The sequence below is a fragment of the Rhipicephalus sanguineus genome, chromosome 1 (genome assembly GCF_013339695.2).
Source record: "Rhipicephalus sanguineus isolate Rsan-2018 chromosome 1, BIME_Rsan_1.4, whole genome shotgun sequence".
Lineage (NCBI taxonomy): Eukaryota > Metazoa > Arthropoda > Arachnida > Ixodida > Ixodidae > Rhipicephalus > Rhipicephalus sanguineus.
Window position 1 is genome coordinate 99,101,662 of NC_051176.1, and position 22,460 is coordinate 99,124,121.

At 45.0% G+C, this 22,460-nt stretch overlaps 1 protein-coding gene across 1 annotated transcript; it reads left to right on the forward strand.

Annotated features, from left to right (window-relative positions):
• The first annotated feature begins 16,504 nt into the window (after positions 1-16,504).
• LOC125757000 (tachykinin-like peptides receptor 99D) lies at positions 16,505-20,057 on the forward strand. Its single transcript, XM_049412072.1, has 2 exons — positions 16,505-16,722; positions 19,390-20,057. The coding sequence occupies exons 1-2, from the start codon at positions 16,510-16,512 to the stop codon at positions 19,663-19,665; spliced, it is 489 nt and encodes a 162-aa protein (XP_049268029.1). The 5' UTR covers positions 16,505-16,509; the 3' UTR covers positions 19,666-20,057.
• Positions 20,058-22,460: the final 2,403 nt, after the last annotated feature.

Genomic DNA, 22,460 nt, shown 5'->3' on the forward strand with positions numbered 1-22,460 from the left:
TATTGGCGTGGGCTGTTTTCTGCTATCTCTGCATCCCGATCACAGTCCATATACACTTCCTTTGTTGAGCAGGCAAAAGCAACTCACGGTTCTCGTCCCAAATAGGTTTTATTATTATTATTATTTGTCGTTTCAAGCACGACATGGAGCCCTGGTTCGCTAGTTTGTTGTATGCTGGGGGTCCAAGAACGCATATTTTTTTCGTCTGTTTATTTATGAACTTGTGTAAACGTCTTTGAGCCATGCAGCATCACTTGTAAAAAAATGTCCCTTGACATTGGCCTTCCAAGGCCGAGGCACTCAATGTGCGTTCCGGGTACATGAATCCTGCCTGCTCTGTAAGATTTTTCCAGTGAAGAGCATTAAGTGGTCGACGGACGTCATCGTTGCTGTTGTCAGAGCTGCAACGAATATATACGTGCCGTACATCACGTTTTCTACGAAGACTCTCCATCCTTCCCACAAAGTGCCCTGGTCAGAGCACTGGCAAATGTCACAGGGGTACCCGTATAAGATGCACATCTGACTTTAGTTCGTTCAAGCCGGTTGGCTTGATTCAGAAGCAGGAGGCTATGTCGCTCAGTTTGTTGTTCCTCTAATCGTCTTGTTATAAGCTGTGATGGATGAAAAGCCTGGGATTTTGAAAATAACGGCCATTCCAAAATATCAGCCAAGTAAAACATCAAGAAAATCAAGAGGTAAAGAAATAACGAATTCTTATCAAAACAATTCCTTCAATCGATCACTAGAGAGAGAAAATAATTTGTCCGGTTGTCTTTAGGAGTGAAAGAGAAATAAATTTCATCCTTCCATGCCTCGCTGTCATGTAATATATAGTGATACGCACATTCAGGGCATTTCCGTGTGTTGCACTGTTACGGTGTGTTTCAGCTTTATTTGCGCATAGCGGTGGTTTCAGAGAAGGTAGACGAGGATGAAGAAGACGTCCCGCTCGATCGGAGTTGTTCGGCTGTGCGCCCGGTTGTTGTTCAGTTATTACAATGATAAACTGTTGGAGGCGCTGGGTAACATCCTTATGCGCTAACTTGTTTCCGAGAGACAGCGGCGTATTCAAATTAATTTCTACGCCGGGTGTCGTCTAGCAGTACGTATTCCGAAGTCATTGCATTTCGATGCGTTCGAGGACGCGGAAGATTGGCTAGACCATTTCGGCGGAGTCGCAGAAATCAGCGAATGGCGTGACACCAGGAAACTGCGCAACGTCTATTTTGCCCTCGAAGACTATGCGCGCGCGCACGTTTGCGAACCATGAGGCCTGTATTACTAGCCGGAGGCACTCGCGTAGTCAGGTGAAAGGGGAGGGGGGGGTATTCAAACCCCTTAAAAATTTTCAATTCTGCGTGCGTATAATAAACGCGCACACACATAAACGCACGCACGAACATACGCAAATTATGGTTGAACGCCCTCCCCCCCCCCCTTCCCCGAAAAGAATTTCTGGCTACGCCCCTGCTGGAAAGAATTCCACCCACAGCTGTGTGAAACCTACAGCAGTCCTGAATGAAAAGAGAAACAGCGTCATACGCTGCTGTCGGCATAAGCACTGCGAAATAGTAATACCGCTAAACAATAACGTGCAAGTTTTAGATGCCTAAGCGTCTCTATGCCGACTCATCGAGGAAACTGCCCGTTCATCCGTCCGTCTGTCCCTATGTCGCCAAAGACGATCATCGCCATAAAAAAATGAATGAAACAAAATAAATAATTTTGGCGTGTCTAAGTTTATATCCGCAACCCCACGCCCTAAAGGCAAGTGTCCTAACCACTGGGCTACATTTTTTCTTCTTTAGTATCGGGTTTTGTTTCTGACTTTACGAAAGAGACAAATAAACATAACATAAAGACGCAACAGAAAAGCACTGATAACAATGATGATATGGTGTAACAGCGCTCAATCCATCTTGGCTGGTATCACTGATAGTTGGGCGAGTTGGTAAGGAATCATGATTATGCAACGGCGCAACGAAAGGACGCGCAACACGGACGAAGATGACACGAAGACAAGCACCGGCGCTTGTCGTCTTCTTCGTCTGTGTTGCGTGCCCTTTCGTTGCGCCGTTTTATAATCTTGGCTGGTATATGTTAAAGGTTTATAAACGCTTCAATGAAACCAGGTCATCTGGCAAAGACATCCATGTTGGTTGTTTCAATATGTTTGCATTCAATATGTTTGTGTTATACGTGTTGCATATTCTATCAAATACTCTGTAGCAGATCGAACGTCAGGATGAGCATTTTGTACCGCTATTCTCGTTTTCTATATGTTGTGCATGCATAACATCGCAACCATGTCGTAGGGGAAACACGTTCTATCTGTAGGAAGGAAGCGAATGCTATAGGGAGTAACCGGCTATTCTTTCTTTAGAATGCGTTGGAGAATCGCCCATAAAAATAATGCACCCCAGCAATCCGAAAATATAGGGTCTATCGTTTCTGGTTTGTTGCAAATATTACAATTTATGATCCATGGAACGAAGAGTGAGTCCTTTTTTCTCGAGGCACGGCTTGACAGGAAGCGTAACACTATGAAGCTGAAATAATAATGACTGTGTTGACGCTCTGACTGGCATCTTCGTTACCCTCTTTAGGACTGGTTTCATATACACAGCACGATACACTGATTCCGCTAGCATAACGTCTATAAGGTACTGATATATTTCTTGCGTGTAACTCCACCTAAATATTCCAATGAAAATTGTGCATTCAAGCTATCAAAGGAAGACACAGCTTCACGGACGGAGGAAACCACGAACACTTGGTCGAGTTAAGGTACGAGAAAACAGGACAAATAATCGCGCAGTCTTGTTTGTACGATTATTCCCAAGAAGTCATTGCTTGGATCTCGCACGAATAGAAATCTACTCACAATCTGTTTTAGGGTCAAGTGCCATCGTCCTGGACCACGACTTCCGAGTGAATGAAAAAGATTTGTTCGACATGTGTGCTTCCAAAATGAACACCACACGTGCACCGCGAAAACTCCGCGTAACGTTCGCACATTTACTGGCGACACGCACAACACTTGCAGCACATAAAACAACTTTGCAACAAGAAATAAATAACTTACAGTTGCGCAAGCCAACAGGGTCAGGTCATATCCGCCCCATTTCCGCGTTTGCGAACGAACAAGTTCTGTTCTGCTTTCCGTGCTCATTTGTGTCACGGTAATGTTCCAACGGGACACCCAAATATTATGCGGGAGTAAAAGTCCACTGAAAAATTTCGGGCTTCGTTTCATAATTTTCATCCCAGAATCCTATAAATTTATCCTAATTTATTGCGCTACCTGACAGTACACAAAATAGTTTCGCAACTTTAACAGCTTCTTCGACACTTTCTTTGTCAACGCAGAATGCTGCAATGTCGCCAGCGCAGGAAAGAATTTTAACTTCAGTTGCCTTCACAAATATATCTTCACTGCCCGGATTTTTTGGGATACGAATCTCTGAGCGCAGCGACCCGTTAACGCGCAGCTCTGAAACCCTTCCAATTTGAAAGCGTTGCCTGTAAGTAGTAGCGCATTCATGGCCGTACATTAGCGGCACTGTTACAACCGCTGTCACACAACGCGAGGCGCGCAGACGCGTCAGCAGGGGTGTGAGATGGGAGACTCAGGCGGAACTCACTGAAGATCTAAGACAGAGTGCAACAGGAACTGTGGCCTCTTTGTCCCGAAGTCTCGTATGCTTGAATTTCTGCTTTCAGTTCTTCAAAGGTCGCGCAGAAATGATGGCACGTTTTTCAACGTATATCTGCTGCCGCAGTACGCAGTGCTGCACTCATTTGTCGCCGTTTTAGATCAGCCAGCCCGAAATTAGCAAGTCGCGCGAGTTCATTTGCAATGCAAAGCTTCGAGTATTCGGCTCGGTGATCACTGCGGCTATGTAATGTTGCAGGCTATATGCTAGATTTGGAAAAAAAAGAGACGCAAAAGAAATGCTAAACGGAAGACAAACATCCGATTTGTCATCCTGCGCAGCAAAAGAGCAAAGGAAGCACAAACGCACAAAAAAGAAAGAACATGCCAGTAAATTAAAAGAGAGAAGAACGCGCACACATACACGCGTTAAAACACACACACGCACACAAGAAAACTCGCGAGTGTTATACTCATTCAAATTAACCACTTGAACGAAGGAACTTCAGTAATGCGTTTATCGCTTTCTAGCTGCTGCGATTACCTTGCGAGTCTGCGCTCCAACATAGCTTAACTGCAATCTAAGAGGACAAAAAAAGTGTATTTTGACTCTTTTTTACGAGTCCCGACTGGCAATGTATATGACTCTCTTTAATGAGAAAAGTCAACTCTCTTGGCCGGAGATCATTATACTCTCGTCGGAGAATTGTGGGACACAAAGGGGAGTTAACGTGTCTCATTAAAGAGAGTCATGTACGTGGCAAGTCAGGACTCACCAAAAAGAGTAGCATATACTCTTTCTTGCCGTCGCCGTCATGTCCCATATAACTATATGTATGTATACATAAATAAAACAACAAATAAAAATAATTCAGAAGAAAAAAATTCTGACCCGCTCGACCAGGGATTCAAACCTGCAACCCCTCGCTCCGCAGCGCGCTGCCTTAGACAATTACGCCATGCGCTATTCGTTCTCAAGAATACTAGACACTTTTAGTTGGGCGTACGTAACGAGCCCACGTACGCGGCACGATACGTTGCGTACGCTGCATGCGAAGCGCTCAACGACACTTTTAGTTCCCCGTATTGCCGTACCGAGATACGTTTGGTTCAACTGGACGTATGTTATTAGAAAAAACATGGCTGATCCCTCCGTCATAGGAATCGGTATAACACCAAAGTGAAACGTGTCTTCACAGAAGTAGTGCTTATTGTGTAGTGATATATGAGAGCTCGTACAATGTCTATTCGTGTTTGGGCAGCTATAGCACCGTTTGACGTGTATGCACCCATGTTGACAGCATGTCGCTATCGCGGTGACTAACGCCCATGATCATGATTAAACCGTTGTGGTAGCTGACGGTGTGAACATATATTTGGACACAGCGAATCGTGAATCCCGCGTTAGGATGATATCAGCAAGCTCATAATCAACACTGGTACCCGGTAGGCACTTCTTCAAAGCGTCGTCAATTAAGGAGAGAAACGGCACGGTGTGCGCTTTCTAGTAATGGGTAGCCGACGCCTGTGCTCATGCATACACTAACACGCCCTGCGCTTCAGCAACACGGGAGGTAGAGTTTCGTAGCCTGAGCCGCAAACGCGTGTGTCCCGCTGGCCTCTGTCTCGCAGGCGCTGCTCTCGCTGCACCAAGGCACGATATTCGCCCGTCGAAATCGCGTCCTTTCTGCAACGCGTATTGAAGCAGTTTTGTTAATCGGTGCCCTCGCAATTGAAGCAGTCGGCGGCGGAGAAATCCAGTTGGTGCACGTGGAAGCTGCACTACTCCGATGAGCCGACGCACGCTAACACGAAGCCAAAGGCAAAGAACGTAACTGCGTCTACGGTGCCTCGGCGACGCCAGCGCGGCCAGTCTACCTCTCTGGTATCGAGACGCTTTAACCATGACCTCCGATATCGCGTGCAATCTCGGAGTAAGCTCTAGTAAGTGTCCATCGCGAAGCATTACTTCTTTTCACATCTCACAGGTGGCGCCACCGCGCCGCTCCGCCCGCCGCGAAAGAGAATGTGTGAAAGATATAAGGCGCGTTCGCGCCGTGTCTAGCACTCCCGAGTTATCTTAGTCGGTAGGGCGTCGGGCGCTTGCCGTCGCGGCCGCAACGTCGTGGGTTCGATTCCCAGCGCGGTATCTTTCTCTTTGTTTTTTTCTTTCTCCCGCGTTGGCGTCCATCTTATTACCGTCATATCCGTGACGGATGTACTCGCTGGACCCCGGCATAAAACACTTTCGTGTTAATAAAACAGCTTTTGGGTGCTTTTTAGCGCCCTCGCGTAGTAGCGGCCGTCATAATGGCCACTAGCATCCAAGCCAAGGCGAATCGTTTTTTGGATCCATGGTCTACGTCGGTTTGTTCAGTTACGCGAGGTTTTGCATGTGCGTGCGCTTTTACCGTGTGTTTGGTCGCACAACGACTAACGCACCCTATTTTGTACCGTGCTCGGAAACAACCATCCAGACTTACTTTTTTTGGTTTCGCTGATCATTCTCCGAGTACCGTGCCAGCAACAGGTTCAGGCGCTCGCGCACACAGCGCGCTGTAAAAGGTTTTTTTCAGGGCTTCCCTGAGGCGCCAAGCTATCTCTTCCCACTGCTCCGGGTGCCTAAACGGATCGCTAGTTTGTATTTCCGCTAGCAGCGCAATATCGTCGCTCAAAGTAAAATAAACTCGATTTGGGCCGGCTTTGTTGCTCTCTGCGTTCGACGCCATCGCTGCCGTTTTGCTATCTGGTTCCTATATCAATCGAGATATCGCGAGAGCGTCACGCCGCGTACGCTTCGCCTGGTCACATTTACGCACGCCGCGTTTTTTATCGGGCGTACGCGCGCATCTCGGAATCGATGCGTTACGTACTGCAAATGCGCAGTTCTCTCCCGTGGCAGTGCTGCGTACGTGCGCTCGATACGTACGCCCAACTAAAAGTGTCTACTAACAGCAGAATACAAACGCACGCGGCGTTGGGTGAAACGCACGGGATGCCATATGTAGCGAAATTAAAATTATGTGACACGCGGGCCATGCTGCATCATTGCCCGCGCTGCGTTTGCATCGTATCGCTGGCGAGTCATGCTAGTTTCCCATTTTGGGGTTGTAGCGCCGCGCGTGGCCAGTCGGCCAGGTAAAAAGAAGAGCGTCCCGTGGCTCGTGGTGGCGCGAGCTAGTGGGAACGTATTGCTCTTGTGCTTATGCCCCAGGATGGAAGAAACGAGATGGCTGGACCAGAGTCACAGTATATATGTTACACCGTGACCAGAATCCTCAGGCTAAAATTACAGCGCAAACGCACAAGACACCTACGAAGAAAAGAGACGTAAGACACAAGCGCTACTAACAGGTGCTTTATTCTTTCATACGCCAATGCATATAGGTATAAGCCAAAGGCAAACTTACCGCATATGCGCACGCAATAGCTCTAAGCGAAAGCGTCTAACAAGGATGATAGTGTATTACATACGCGAAGACATGAAATCATATTCAGATGGGTGCAGGGACAAAGAATTAAGAAAGACAAATAAATGCGTTTGTGCTGTAATTTTAGCCTCAGGAATACGCACCAACTAGAGCCAAATGAAGCTTTATTTTAGTGACGGGAATCGATGGCCGCAGGGAACGCCAGCCGCGGGTTTACGTGCCACTGCCAAGCGCCATCTTTATTTTCTTCTCCTGAGGTAGCGCGCTCTCCGGTTTTGTTGGCCGCCCAAAGGAAGGCGCTACAGGGTCTTGGGACTACGCGAGAGCAAGAGTCCGAGAGTGGCTTGCGTTCTGCGCATGCCTCCTGGCGGCTGGCAAATTTCTTGGGTCCCCAATTCTAAAACCATCTAGTGTTTCGCCGGAGTTGGGACGTGCGCCTCCGACTTGTACTTTGACACAGAGGGCGTAATCGACCGCGCTCGCACGATTATATCTTGAGGTGAAGTTTTGTACCGCTTGTGCTTTCACCGCGAAGTTTGCGTTGAAGCTATGCATTGTACGTAGGTCACTTTGCTCGCTGCAGCGGCCTCGTTTGCGAAAGGAGTGAGCTGCTAGCTAGAAGAGCCAAAGCAGGGGCTGTTGAAGTAACAACTTTGACAGTTCGCACTTGTCCTATATATACCTGGGCGTTCTTTTCGCGCGTCATTCTTTGTGTTTGAGCAGCGCGCTGCAAGTGCCGATCTATGACAATTGTTAGTTCGCACTCGCCTTGTGTGTTTTCTTTTTCTGCGTCCTTTGTGGTTGATCAGCACGCAGCAAGTTTCTAGCTACTTGCCATTCTTCCAGTAGGATTCCAATTTCTTGCTGTAGCATTCGTTGCTTCACCCTTGAGGCGAAACTGCGACTTTTTTTCCTTAGCATGTAGAAAGGAGAGGTCGGCACGCGCACTCGGGACTTGTCACGAGTGACTGGCTTGTAAGCTGTAGCGAGGGCAACGATAGACAACGTGTTCGACGGTTAAACTTCCTCGCTGCCGCAGTTGTCACAGAAGTAGAACGGTTAGCCGTACCAACGTGACAAGTAATGTTATTCGTAAAAGCTACACCAAGCCATAGCCGGCGGAGAAGAGTTGCATAAGTTGGAGAAGATATATAGTCTAAAGCAATACGAAGTCCGTTGAAATGGATCTAGTCCATGCAGACTGGTATGCAGGAAGGATGGAGCAGAAATGAATACAAGGTAGCGATAACAGTGCACCCATACGTAGTTACGCTGCAGAAAGTTGGTTGCAAAGCTTTGTGTTACTTGCGCATCGGTATAAATATCAGCAAAGAATGGACCCAAAAGCAAGGCGTGACTGTACGCTTCACTGCCGCATTAGAACACTAAAAAACATACACGCCAGCGCTATCTTAGAGATGAGTGACGCCTCAATTGATGTACATGGTAGAACACATATAAAGTGAACACTTCATTAGTGTTCAAGACGGTAAAACTAGAACGTGTATTCTACTTCACGCGGGAAATGTTTGTTATATGACGTGCAACGGTGTCGATAAACGCAATAATAATTTTCCGATTTATGTACGAAATATCAGTTTCTATGAGGTCCTGAATACTAATGCGGTGTTTACCTCAGATGTGGACTATTCTGTACATTGGCGCACTTCGCAGACGTGACGGTGTGAAGTTTGCGTGAGGCGGCAGCAGCGAATGTTTTCCCTGTATGTAATACGTACAAACGCCAGATATTTTACTAAAAGAAAAGAAAATGTGGCAGGCGCTTTCCCTAAGCAAACTTTGACGAGTGCGTCCGAAGTATTTTGATAAGAACATTAGCGAACATGTCCGGTTCACCATTCGACAGACCAGTCGACAGACCAATAGAGAAAACATCCGGAACCCGTGCTGTTGTGCCGTACGCAAATTTTAGCGGGCACATAAGCGCGTTTACCAGATGCGCTTGAGTCGAGACTTGTGCAACGAGGTTCAAGTTTTTGCTGAGTTAAGGGCTGCGCGCGTTAACCTGAAGGTAAAGATGAGGGCATTACCATGCGAAAGAAAGGGAAGATGACAGTTCTGCAAGCGCTGTAACGTTTGAATGCTTTTGTAATTGCCATTCCTGCAGTTTTGTTTGTCTGCCACTGCACTGTCGTCCATATAGGCAACTACTGCGTGTAGCTGTTGGCATGTCTGAGCTTCCGACTTTCAAGGCAACATGATTGTAGTTCTGATAGCCTATGCGCAAAATTTAGATGAAATCGAATCTGTTGGTGAATATAAAAGACTGCGTGCCTATGCCTGTATTCACAAAAAAAGGTGATACGCTCGAACTGCTCGTAAAGAGAAAATTTCAACTAATGTTGATGCTGGGCATATCATTATCGAGGGCAGCTGGCCAATGGCAAGGAGCATTTACGAACGAAAACTTTTGCGAGTTCGGCCCATGTCCTTGACAAGTATAACATTCTCTGAAAGCATTTGAATAATGGTTTACCTTCAAGCTGCACTCATGAGGCCGTTCACAAGTACTTCTATTACTTCAACTGCAATATTAACAGTGCTCTTTGTGCAACTTTAGTCACTAAGCTGGCGATAATTTAAAGAAGCAATTTCTGCTAAATACACGTCCTTCCTCCTAACACGTATACAGTACGGTGTTAAGCGTCTAGGCTGAACACTTTTTTTTCTATGTGCACAACATGTAATGGCATACTAACCGCATATGAATTGCCTGCCCAAGCGAACCATCCTTACCGAAAAAAAAATAAAAACGAAACGTTCTCTCTAAGCTAAATGCTTGAAATGCCTTCACGATTAAAAACTTTATGCAGACAAACATGCCCTGGGCGCAGATCGGGGTCCTGTTCTTGCTTACAGCGTATATTTCGTGATCGCAGTGCGTTGGTAATGCCCACGGTTTCTGAAGACTGTTTCTTTCCTACTGTTATTTCGCTCTGCTAAGCATTTACCGCTGCGCCACAAAGACAGGCTCACTTTGCTTCGCATCAGTTTTGAATATGAATGGTCGCTGTCTCTCTCTTATTTTCGTTTCTTGCGCACGAGGCGAAATTTAGCCAAAGTTGCCTTCTTCGCTGGAAAGACAGTTTATACCGCTTGCTAGCAGTTCACGTGGTGTGATGAATGCATGCTGCAGACTCGTCGAGCTAAAGTTGTTTCCGCGTGATTGCGGACGCGGTGTTCCTTGTGTTCAGTTGGCGTCAAACCATGTGAAACGAGCACGAATATATATATATATATATATATATATATATATATATATATATATATATATATATATATATATATATAATATATATATATATATATATATATATATATATATATATATATATATATATATATATAGTCAAGTAGATCCTCCGTGAGAAGTCACAACGTTGTTTATTTCGACGTTTCAGCCAGAGTCTGGCCTCTGGCTGAAACGTCGAAATAAACAACGTTGTGACTTCTCACGCAGGATCTACTTTACTTGCAACGCTACGGCCACTCCACCACCATGCCTGCCTATATATATATATATATATATATATATATATATATATATAATATATATATATTATATATATATATATATATATATATATATATATATATAACTATGCGTGTTTCTCTCCAAAATAAGGGGAGGGGGGTGCGAAATTCCTCCCACAGTGTCTAGCACGCCGGCGCTGGCTTGAGCTGCTTCGTAGCGATGCATCACGTACTAATGTCATGGCGCAATCCCACACGCACGACACACCTTTACTGAGAATTTTTCTCTACACGCGCTCGTGTCGACATAAAAAGAAAGTTCCCCCCTCTCAGCGAAATGCAAAAAGGCACTTATATATAAATCGAGTTCGAACGCTCTATAGTTACTTCTAATAAGTAATCTACCGGACGCAAATTTCGCAGCCTGGCAAGGTATATAAAGCATTCAAATGTTTCCATGATCGCAACGTATTTTATCCGGCTTTCATTTCATCTTCATGTGCGAATCAATATATATAGTGGCGAAATGAAATTCAGGTTAATTCTATCGTCCATGTTTATGTGTTGTTTGTCTAACAGCGCAATCTGGTCAGCTCGTTCTGTATTCTCGACGACCGATGTCGCGAAAGGCAACGATACAGCGATTGCTCGTCTCCGTGTGTGTTCATTGCGTGCAGAGTAAAGAGCCAGCGAAATAAGCGTATGTTACGAGTTCGATTAAAATAATTCGAACATCCTCAGGCCGGGACTGATATACTTTCCGTGAAGTTCGCGTGCTATGCGCTTATTCATATAATTGCGCTGTCCGTGGTGCAAAGACGAAAGGCGGAGAAAGGCACAACGTATCATTGCTCGCCTACGGCATACAGCGCACAGGCTATCGAGGTGTTTTCGCACTTCTCTTTTCGTTCGTACTGCGGCGACGTTCGCACCCTGCAACAAGCAATATTATTTTCCTCGTATAGACGTAGTATACGGACGAATATAGGAAACCGAAAGTAGGAGTACAAGCTAAAATCCTTGAAACGACCGATTCAGTGCCCTCCAGTCTCCTTTCCTTGACTAAAAGGTTCGCGCACAACACAGACACGGCATACATGCGCTTCGCTCTTCCTACCTTTCAGTAATTTTTCTTACGTAATATTCAGTGAGCTTGAGCATGCCTGTGGTGTGTCAAATGAAAATGCGTTAAGTTGAGCTTTTAGGAAGGTAAAGAATGCAGTAATAAATATTCACTGATTATTCCATTCCATATACCTGGAAGGAGGTGGGCGAGGGAGGGAGGGACCCTAAGAAGTGAGTGAGAGAATAATAATAATTAATATAGACAGGAGTGATTCGAACGGATGACAGTGAAACTATATCTCTGTGTAGCTTTGTGACCTAATCGCAGCAGCCGAATATACATCGTGATAAAGCAGTCGGGCGTCATTCCTTGCACACTGTACCCTCTGACTGAGCATCCGTGAATTTGAGTTTTTCGTATTCTTTATGATGCGAAGTAAACAAAATGTCAGAAAAACTCGGAAGCGGTTACGCAAATTAGATTAACTTTGGGCTTCGTACTCATGCTTATCAATATTTTGGACAAGAAGTGACTCCACATCGAACAGACTTCTCTGTTATGGTAGCGACCCCGCACTTAGATGCTGATACCCATAACCCGAAGACGCTGTCTCCTATGCGCATTTGCGCGTGGGAAGCCAAATCCAATATGTCTAAGCGCACTGTCGCCCCACTTTTGAAACCGCTACGATGTGGTCTAAAGGTAAGTGCCTCAGGCCGGAAGGAGGACCTATGTGCCGAGCATATATACCACGCGCCTTGATCTCGCCGGCAGATTTCGAGTTCTCCGTGGGTACGGGTCACAAGCTTGAACTCGTGATTCTACTTCTGCATGGCTTTTCTTTGAAGTCCCGCAAAAAAGGAGGGCATGCATGCAATATGCAAAGTGGATTAACGTTCTCCGGAAGCCGAAATCTGAGCGAATGGGGGTGCAGTGGTAGCCTATATATGCCATCCATATCGATCCTTGTTTAATGTTGAAGGCATCCGCTACCCTGTAGCCTGAGGCAATTGTTTTTTGTTTTTTTCTATATGACTGCGTTATAGAAATATGCAGCACAACAACGACAGGAAAGCAGAGAAACAGACTGGATGCGTTTTATTGCGCTTGCATCCCTAGTTTCTCAAAGTGTAAATAACCTGCAGTACTAAGGGGCTTTGAGTGGTAGCTGCAGAAAGACATGCGTGTTCCGATATTCTTTTAGGGGCGAAGCTCCTAAAGCCGTGGGTCTGTCCTTCCTCTGTGACCGGTTTGTAACCATCTAGTTGGGGCCACCTCTAGCTCGTGAGAAGCGCGCGTTCTGGTATGCAGTAGAAGAAGACGACGACGTTGGCGAGTGAGACTCTCGTGCGTGTTGACGTCACTCGTCAACGTCGTCTTCTTCTTCTACTGCATACCAGAACGCGCGCTTCTCACGAGCTAGAGGTGGCCCCAACTAGGTCGTTACAAAACGGTCACAGAGGAAGGACCTCTCTCGCTTCATTTCACGGACCATAAAGCCGTCGTAATGAAGGGACCTCGCAATCCAGCTGCCATGACAACGAAGAAATGAAAAGAACAAAACGAACAAGAACAAAATGAAAGTTGATTTGTATAATATACGCACAGTCTTACGTCTTTCTTAATGATGTAATGGGCTAACTTTCACGGGAGAGTTACGGTTTACCGATGATCTCCCCCTCTCGAGCTTCGCCCACTTATCATCATTCATTCCGTGGATATGGCGTGATTTTTTTTCTTTTTATTTTTTTTTTGGGGGGGGGGGCGGAGAGGCAAGGGGGTGGGGGCTGTTGGCGCATCGCAGGAAACAGTGAGAAGACAGATTCAAAAATCCTGTATTGAGCTTAAGGTGGGATGCGGGGCTGAAGGGTCAACTTTCGAACTACAGCACTAATTTTAAATGAAAATTTCAGAGAGGTTTACCTTCTGGTTAGTAGAACGTATTTTAAGTTTCAGCATGCTAGCAGGAAACCAAAAAAAAAACACAGCTGTTATAATGATTAATCATGTATGCCAACTTAGGAAAACTATTATTTCAAAAAGAATGAAAATGTACTAATTATTTATCATTAGATGCTTTCTAGATGGTTTGTAGTGCAGGATAAGGCCAGTCACGTATTTTTATTACGTTTCTGTAAAAATGTCATCGCTCTAAAACCGAAGATCATTTTTTCGCTTGTCACTGCATGTCAAACATCTGAATATCGTGTTAGAAAATACGTAGGCACTAGAAAAGTACTTTATCTTGTTGCCGAAAAAATTTCAGCCTACAAACAATCTTGTACGCAGCTATTGGCGAAGCAGTTTGGAAACGATAGTTTTCCAAACAGGCTCGTTCTCTCCAAAAGTGCAAACTGAGAAAAATGAGTTCAAAGATTTCGCAAAAATCTATTTATTTTAATGGTTAAAATAAATAATGAAGGTGTCCTGCTGCATAGGTGGGGCCTTCCTCATCAACGCGACGCTGTTCTGTGACAATCGCATCCAATCGTCTTCATTTTTTTTTTGCAGCTTTCGAGCTCTGAATATTGCTCACAACACTTGTTGGTCACAAGACAGACCACCCGCTGATCGCAATGAACTCGCAGGAGAAAGAACAGAAATATGCCAGGAGTAACAGTAAGAGATTGGAGGACCGCAGAGTGGGTCAGGGAACAAACAGATGTAATGTATGTTCTGGTTAACATCAAGCGAAAGAAATTGATCTGGGCTGGCCACGTGATGCGTAGGGCATACAAAAGGTGGACAGTACGAGCAACAGAATGGTTACCAACGGATGGGATGCGCAGTCGAGAACGGCAGATAGTTAGATGGAGTGATGGAATTAGGAAGCTTGCAGGGATAAAATGGAATCAGCTCGCACAGGATAGGGTAATCCGGAGATTACTGGGAGAGGCGTTCTTCCGAAAGTACATCATTGGTGCGATCTTGTACGAGTTACAAAATAAACATGGAGGCGTGGCATGACAACCAGCCGCACGTGACCGCACGTGACCGCACGCGATTGGTCAATGCAGAGCCGTGACGTCTGTCGCGGTTCAAATGGGCCATTCGCGTGCGGCTGGATGTAACGCCACGCCTCCGTGTATTTGGAATGCGTACAAGATCGCACCACATACAGGCTGAAAATGATGATGATGATGTAGCCTGGGAACGCCCTGGCCCTAGATGGGTGCTGCGGCGTGCGTTCATGAGCGCGCTATGCTTGTTCGACATATATTAAAGGGGGCCCGCAACACTCTTTAAATATGTTCAGAAAATGCTTGCGATCGGTAGTCGAGGCTCCTGCGAACATGTGAGCCAAACATTGTACCTCAGCACGCGACATGGAATTTACAATTAGGTTACTGAGTGAACTAGAAAACCCTCGCTCTTCTCTCGACAAATGATGCCATAAGCACTATTTGATTTATTACATGACTTTGACATACTATGAATTGACTTACTTTGAACTTGACATCACTTTGAATTAGCTGACTTGAGCATCGTGACCTGCATAGCTGCCGCGGCCGCCGCGGGGTGCCGCGGCGTGCCCGCGCAGAGCTCTATACTGCTAGAAAACACACGACATAGAATTACTCCAGCGCACTTGTGATCCCACTCAAAGGGAGGCACGAGTTTGAAGAAAAAAAATAAAAAGCTCAAGGTCATGACGCGCGCTGACGTACGGACGTCGCTTCTTGCCCCTTTATCATTCCCCCTGTGTGGATTTAAGCGCGCTCGCTGGGTCGAAAGAAGAGAGAAAACGCTTAAATACGTGTGTCAAATTCGTGTAGCTCCACTCGTACTTGACAGACTGTAAAGATTTTCTTTTTTGTGCCAGTCGATTCGTGAGCGAATAAACTTGGATATTAAGGTCATTGGATGATTACTTGAAAAAGTGTTGCAGGGCCTCTTTGAGGTGAAAGTCTTAGATGCCTCATCAAACGCGAAAAAGTGATCGTCGGCGTCAACACGAGTGGCGCAAAAAATCATCATGCCATGACGTCACAGGTCACCACATATTCTGACATCATCACATGACATCGTCGCTTGGTCAAAGGTTGGCCGATCCCGGAGGCATTGTATAACCACGTGAGACGCAGAAAGCTTTCAATCATCTGATCCCGGAGGCTGTGCAAAACCAGTTTGTGTGCAGAAAGCTCTCGGGGGAGGAGCTATCAACACAATCGAGTGAGAAGAAAACGAAGAAAATGGTTTTGACATTCGAGTCTCCCCAGCCAAATGCATAAGGAACCGTGTGACTTTTTAACCTTATCAATACTGGTGACATATTCGTTGTTATAAACTAGTATCGTTTGCTTCTTTTCGCTATCATGATGCGCCCCAAGCTGCACGAGTCAAGGAGCAGTGTGCCCACCACTGTTGGTATCATCGCGACTATTTTTAATTGGCTAGTTGTAGACTGTAGCTGCTTGAGCAGCTGACTGATGTCATACAAGCGCATCTTAAATGGTTCAGGACACAAGTGGATGTTCACAAAGAGTTTCTTCCACTAAAATGTTTGCTAATAGCGGGAAGCAACTGCTAATATAACGTTCGCTATATCATCTGACTTGCGCTGTCTCTTACAAACGGCAACACAGTTTTTTATTTATTTTTTTCAATGCGGTGCATCATTTCCTCGGTCGACAGTCTAAGCTTTGTCACAGTTTAGTGCCTTGTATCGTAAGGCCCTGCGGATGAACTAAATTGAACCATTCACGTACATTCACCATGGTAAAGCCTTCATTCAAGTGGTCAACCATATAGAACAGCACTTCAGACAGGACAGCGATGACGACAGACACAACAGTGAGTACCTCAGCGCATTTTTTCCAACCTCTTTTATTCTCTTTTTTCAAAATCAGGTGGTGAAGATGCTGGCTACAGTTGTGCTGATGTTTGCTGTGTGCTGGCTGCCGATCCACATGATGAACTTGGTCGTGTACTTTGACCGCGACGCCATGCTTCCGGACACCACTGAACAGGAGTACCTCTACATCGCGGCCTTCTTCTCCTGCCACTGGTTTTCGATGGCCAACAGCTTCGTCAATCCCATCATCTACTGCTTCATGAGCGACAACTTCAGGGTGAGTCCGTGATGCATTTCTGTTTCTTCATGGTATAGCGATTCCAAGATGTGTGTGCAAATCGTATCGTCGAGCGACTTTATTATAACCATTTGTTTATGATAGCTGGATGTATGAAATCTTTAAGGGTTATTATAGTATCCTTACAAACCATACCAGAATTCGTACTCGACTGATGCCACACGCTGCCAGTGAGATATACGTGTGCGAGGATCGGAGCCTACAGCTCCACTTTCATTTACACCCCACGAAAGTAAGCAACGTCATGCAAAATTTGCAATTGAAACATTTTTCGTCATTAGTGGTTATACTTTGTTGATTCTAAAGTACACCCTGCTACTAATGTTCTTGTCCAAATTTCAGTTGTTTTTTTTTAAAGTAGGTAATTCGTAGGCGCTAACATCATTCAATATTGTTATCGTTTTGAGAAGCCAAGCACCGTAGCTCAAGGGGAATGAAGACAACACGAAAAAAAAAAGAATTATTGCTGAGGATTTATGAGCGAAAACCATGATATGATTAGGAGGCACGCCGTAGTAGAGGGCACCGGAAATTTCGACCAGCTGGGGTTCTTTAACGTGCGCCTAAGTCCAAGTCCACGGGCCTCTAGCATTTGGCCTCCATCAAAATGTGACCATCACGGCCGGGATCGAATCCACTTCTTTCGGGTCAGCAGCCTAGCATTCCAACCACTACACCATAGCGGCGGCGACGAGAAAGAAGGTCTTGCGCTAAATTCCAGCAGTTGTTTATTAAGGGAATACGAAATTTATACGTATACCTCACGGAGCCAGCTTAGGGTATCACCTTAACATAAGGCGGACAGAAGGCCCCAAATCAATCAATCAATCAATCAATCAATCAATCAATCAATCAATCAATCAATCAATCAATCAATCAATCAATCAATCAATCAATCAATCAATCAATCAATCAATCAATCAATTTATTTCCTTTCAATAGGAGGAGTACATGACTAAAAGCAAGAGAGCTTGACGAGGTCCCGACCCCGTTACATGTTGGCAAAGCAGCAGGATGACGGACAATCATGCATGAAAAATACGGAAAACACTTCACAAGTATAACATGACGTCAAGTAATACAAAAATAATGATACAAAGCGCTTCAAATAGAGAGAATAGTTCATATGTATAGTCATAAAGTGGCATGAACATGAAAAGCAACAATGAATAATAAGAATGGCCAAAACCAATTAAACACCAATTCAACTACACTTCTTTGCGAAACCATGCACGTATATGGGGAACAGATTAACAAACAATCTAAACAGCAAGAAACGCTGCGTTTGTTTTTGTTTTTTGTTACAAATTTTGGAGTTTTGCAGTGAATGCGCATGCGCTGACCGGAGGGTTAATAGAGCTACAAAAAAAAAAACAAAAGAAAACCAAGACCTTAAATTTCAAACCTTACAAGAAAAACGGGCGGAGGTGATCAGAGGCAAGATAAAAGAAACAACAAAATGCCTATCCATGAAACAAAATAAACATTCTACCTACATCATAAAAAGGAAAGGATAACAATACTTAAATAACCATGACCTGCGTCAGATAAACATACGTGTGCGCAAGCGAATAACAACAAGTTATAAGAGCGAGGCGCTGCGTCAGTAAACTTGATATATTACACATGCCCTTCTAGGAAGGTAATTCCGTTATTGCAAAGTGGTAAAGGTTGCGTCATAATAAACTTGTCACCATACTTCAGAATATGAGATGCTTCAACCATTTTCCTTTCTGCCCAGCCTTGGGACCTCTTCATGAATGTTGCGTGCGCAAATTCTGGTATGCACTCGCACCTTTGACACTGCTCGGACAAATGCCTCTCCGAATTGTTCTTAATCGATCGTGAGGGCTCTCCTGCCCTCTCATCGAAACATCTTCCCATCTGTGCTGTGTATAATATTTCGCAACTAAGTGGGATGTTCTGCACAGCTTTTGAAATGCATGCTCTGAAAAAGATAGCAGGCCTATTACCATATTTTTAATGAGAACTAACAGACAGTAGTGCCAAGGAAAGTATAGGAGCTGTTATTTGTAATAACTGGGACATAAATGTGAAGAAAGTAAAGTGGACGAAAAGACAACCTGCCGCCGGCAGGGACCGAACCTGTGACCCTCGAATAACGCGTCCGATGCTCGTTATTCAAGGGTCGCAGGTTCGGTCCCTGCCGGCGGCAGGTTGTCTTTTCGTCCACTTTACTTTCTTCACATTTATGTCCCAGTTATTACAAATAACATCTCTTATACTTTCCTTGGCACTACTGTCTGTTAGTTCTCATTAGTATTGTGTCTAACAAAGAAAAACGAGCCCATAAAAGCCATCTTCTTACCATATTTTTGCGGTTTATGTGAGGCGTTACGGAGCTTCATTTTTGAAAGCTTACATGGAGCCGAAAACGTGACATTTTCGTGGAAACCAAAACGAGATCTTTTGACTTTAGACTTGTTCGTCACTATTTAGTGTTTCAACAATGCACCGACTACAAGTGCACGACAGCAATGACTGGTGAATTCGATTACGACCTTGCTTCTTCGAAGGCACTGCGGGTATCAGAGGCAGACAGCGAGCATATTCCGTGTATATTATGGTTCTTTTATTCGGCATTGCGTTCCTGTTGCTAATACCACGATGTGATTTTTTTAACAGGTGGACCTTCGGCAACTCGTGGTTGGTTGTTGTCCGTTGCTGGCCATGCGCACTGGTGGCCGATCTCTTGGCAAACGCAGCTCGTACGGGGGCGGTGGTTCCCTTCCTAGCAGCACCATGATGCTTTCGAGCACTACTTCGAGTCACCACCACCAGCACCACCAGCGCTGCAACGGATTCTACACACATTCGCCCACCTCGGTCGTGGCACTGAAGACGCTCGGAGACTGCGTTGCCGGCGAGGCCACTACGCTGCGCCTCCCTGTCTACGAGTAGACAAGCATCTGCGTGTTCGACTAACTCGAGTCTCGTCGGCACCGACTTCGCTGCAGTTGAAGAACTCTTGGTCGTGGCCTGGGAATGGGTTTGAAAAACTAAAGAAAAACGTCAGGTCGCGTGTGTCTGAGTTCCGCGAATCTTGGCGCTGGCTTGCCGAAACGACGTCGACACTATCGCTTTGCTGCATGAAAAGGTGAACAAAAATTTTTTTAGTGCGCTTTAGCATGCATCATGGTGAAGAATCCGACGTCGATAAAATTATTACAGACGTGAGTTCGTATACAGGGGGCCAGACCTAGCAGATGTGTCGCATTTTGCTGAAAAACAATTTCACGCGACGAATCTGCGTACCGGGAATCTATAAGCATGTGTCTTGCAGCTGGGGCGACAGTTCTCAGTTTGACTGTGCACAGTCAAACTACACAGTCAAACTGGCATGAGTCGAGTGTGGTGAAATGTATGGTGCATTACAAGATGTAATTTACTACGTTCCTTTCAAGTCATCGTCAAACATTGCAACAACACGATGGGAACCCCGCTGTGTATCAAATGGCGTAGCTGTACATAACAAGATGATGGTGCATTGTCAGGTGCTGGAGTGCTACCAGCTTGATACGTGTTAACACACTACTCGTTGCACTGGCTGTCATATTGTTCTCTGAGACTGTTCCTTATCAACAGCTTTCAATGGTATTCTTATGGTATACGTGTGCTGTACATATCATTTGAGTGCTGCTGTCGTGGACACATTGTTCGTTCAATTGTGAGGGAGAAAATATACGTGGGCTAAGTGCTTGTGCGTTTTTCGACTGTTGGGTTGCATATGTGCTGCTGCGGCCTCTCAGTTGACTTGCCATTGCAGAGTCAATATAGGTATGTGTTAACAAACTGACATTATGAAAGAAAGCAGATAACACCGTTTATGGCTCATTACGTAACACAGTTTTGTAACAGAATGCTTCCGTACACTGCGGGGGTACTAAGTTCTCTAAAGAAAAAAAAAGAAAAAAAAAGAACCGACTATATTGATTTCAATTTTGTTTGGCGATATCGTGAGTCAAATTCGAGAGTAGCAGCATGATTCACAATCTCAACACGCTACCTGTACCTATTCGGAAAGAATAGACGACGTATAGAAATAGATAAACTTATTTTGTAAACGGCACTGGTCATGATCGGCATGCGTGACCGTACCACAATTTAAGTCGTATAAGCAAGACCAAAAGCATGTTTTCAACTATTTGCATTGGGGCTTGCGTACTGCGGTGCATAGGACTTAATGAGACGCATGGATATTTTTTTTTTTGCCTTCTGAATCAGTACACAATGAGGCAATGAAGCCCTTTGTGTTCTTCCCTTTTAGCGAATGAAAGTACGAGGAAGTGAAAGTGAAGTAATAAGCTGGGACGAGGTGCGCGGTGTGAAAATGTCAAATCAAGAACCATGGTTGTTAAAGTGAGAGCGCTTTTGCAACTTCGAACTATACGGAGAAGATGTCAGTTTAGAAATACGGGCTTATCCTTGACGCATAAGGTACGAATGACAACAAGTCCCCATCAACAGCACAGTTTTCAATACTAATTCTTAAATTAAGAACAATACATAATTTTGTCGGAAATGAAATACAGGCTTGCCACCAACGCTTTTGACCAGATTTGTTTTAATTCGTAATGCATGATATTAGCGTCTTTCCTCATGGTGACACTATCTATGTATAATAACAGGACCCAGAGAGCTTGTGCCTCCAATAGCACCTCATCAGCCCATGGCCGTTAAAGCTTCATTGTCTGCACGAAGCATCCAGCAACGTCGATTTTTGTCGAGAAGCTTTCACTGTAAGGCAGAAATGTCGATGGAACACCGAGCCCTGCTCAGAAGCAGCACCGTGAAAGAACTTCGTTATTAAGACATGTCCGCGCCAGTCACAATATTTTTAACAAGCACCCTTTCAAGCATGATTGCCTTCAAACGTTTTGAAAAAAAAAAAAATGAACAAGAAGATAACCAAGCAACAAATAAAGCTGCATGAAAGCCCCTTAGTCGGTAAACTTCTAGCCATAGTTTGAGGAGACACATGATGCTTAAGCGTTCGCGTTGAATAGAGTTAATCAAGACAGCTGGTAAAGATAGCTTTGGTGCAGTGCATCTCCTTCTTGGCTTTGTGGTGGTTGGTTGTCACCGACCTCACCTGTCGCCTGACATGTACGACATACCACAGTTGAGCGTTCCCTGGGGAGATCAGATTTACAATCAGGCAGCGGCAAATGGCCTCTGCAAGCGTCTCTGCCTCGAAAAAACCGCGCGTATATATAGAGCGGAAAATAGTTTTCATATGTTTCGTGTAGCTTTATCGTTCGTGGACATCAGGCAGTATGAAGCTTTTCTAAGTTGGTGCACTGTTAAGCCCGTTGCGCAGTACTGTATTCTTGAGCAATGGCTGCAGTCGAGGCTAAAGCAACCAAAAGAAAACGCATCTGCTTCGAGCGAGCGCCTTGTAATACAGCGTGTCCTCACAGTACAGTAGGGAACCACACTGATTTAGGTGCTACTTTATATTGTACACGTGTGCGGCAGGTTACTATTTTTGCCGCAGTCAGTGGACTATCCATGTTGTAAAAATGTTCCACAGCTTATAACCATTCTTTTGGCGCCTTGTAAGTAATTAAGATTTTGTAACAGGACAGGATTAGGTGTTCTACTGAATATAGTTATGCGAGATGTTACGTAATCGTCTTTACATAGGTGCTTATGGCTAAGCTTTTACGTAGCGAAGCTTTCTATACGCACAGCTT

Coding starts and splice junctions, on each gene's coding strand:
- LOC125757000 (XM_049412072.1), top strand. CDS start 16,510: ATGCTGGCTACAGTTGTGCTGATGTTTGCTGTGTGCTGGCTGCCGATC. Junction 16,723..19,389: donor TCATGAGCGACAACTTCAGG/GTGAGTCCGTGA, acceptor TTTTTTTAACAG/GTGGACCTTCGGCAACTCGT.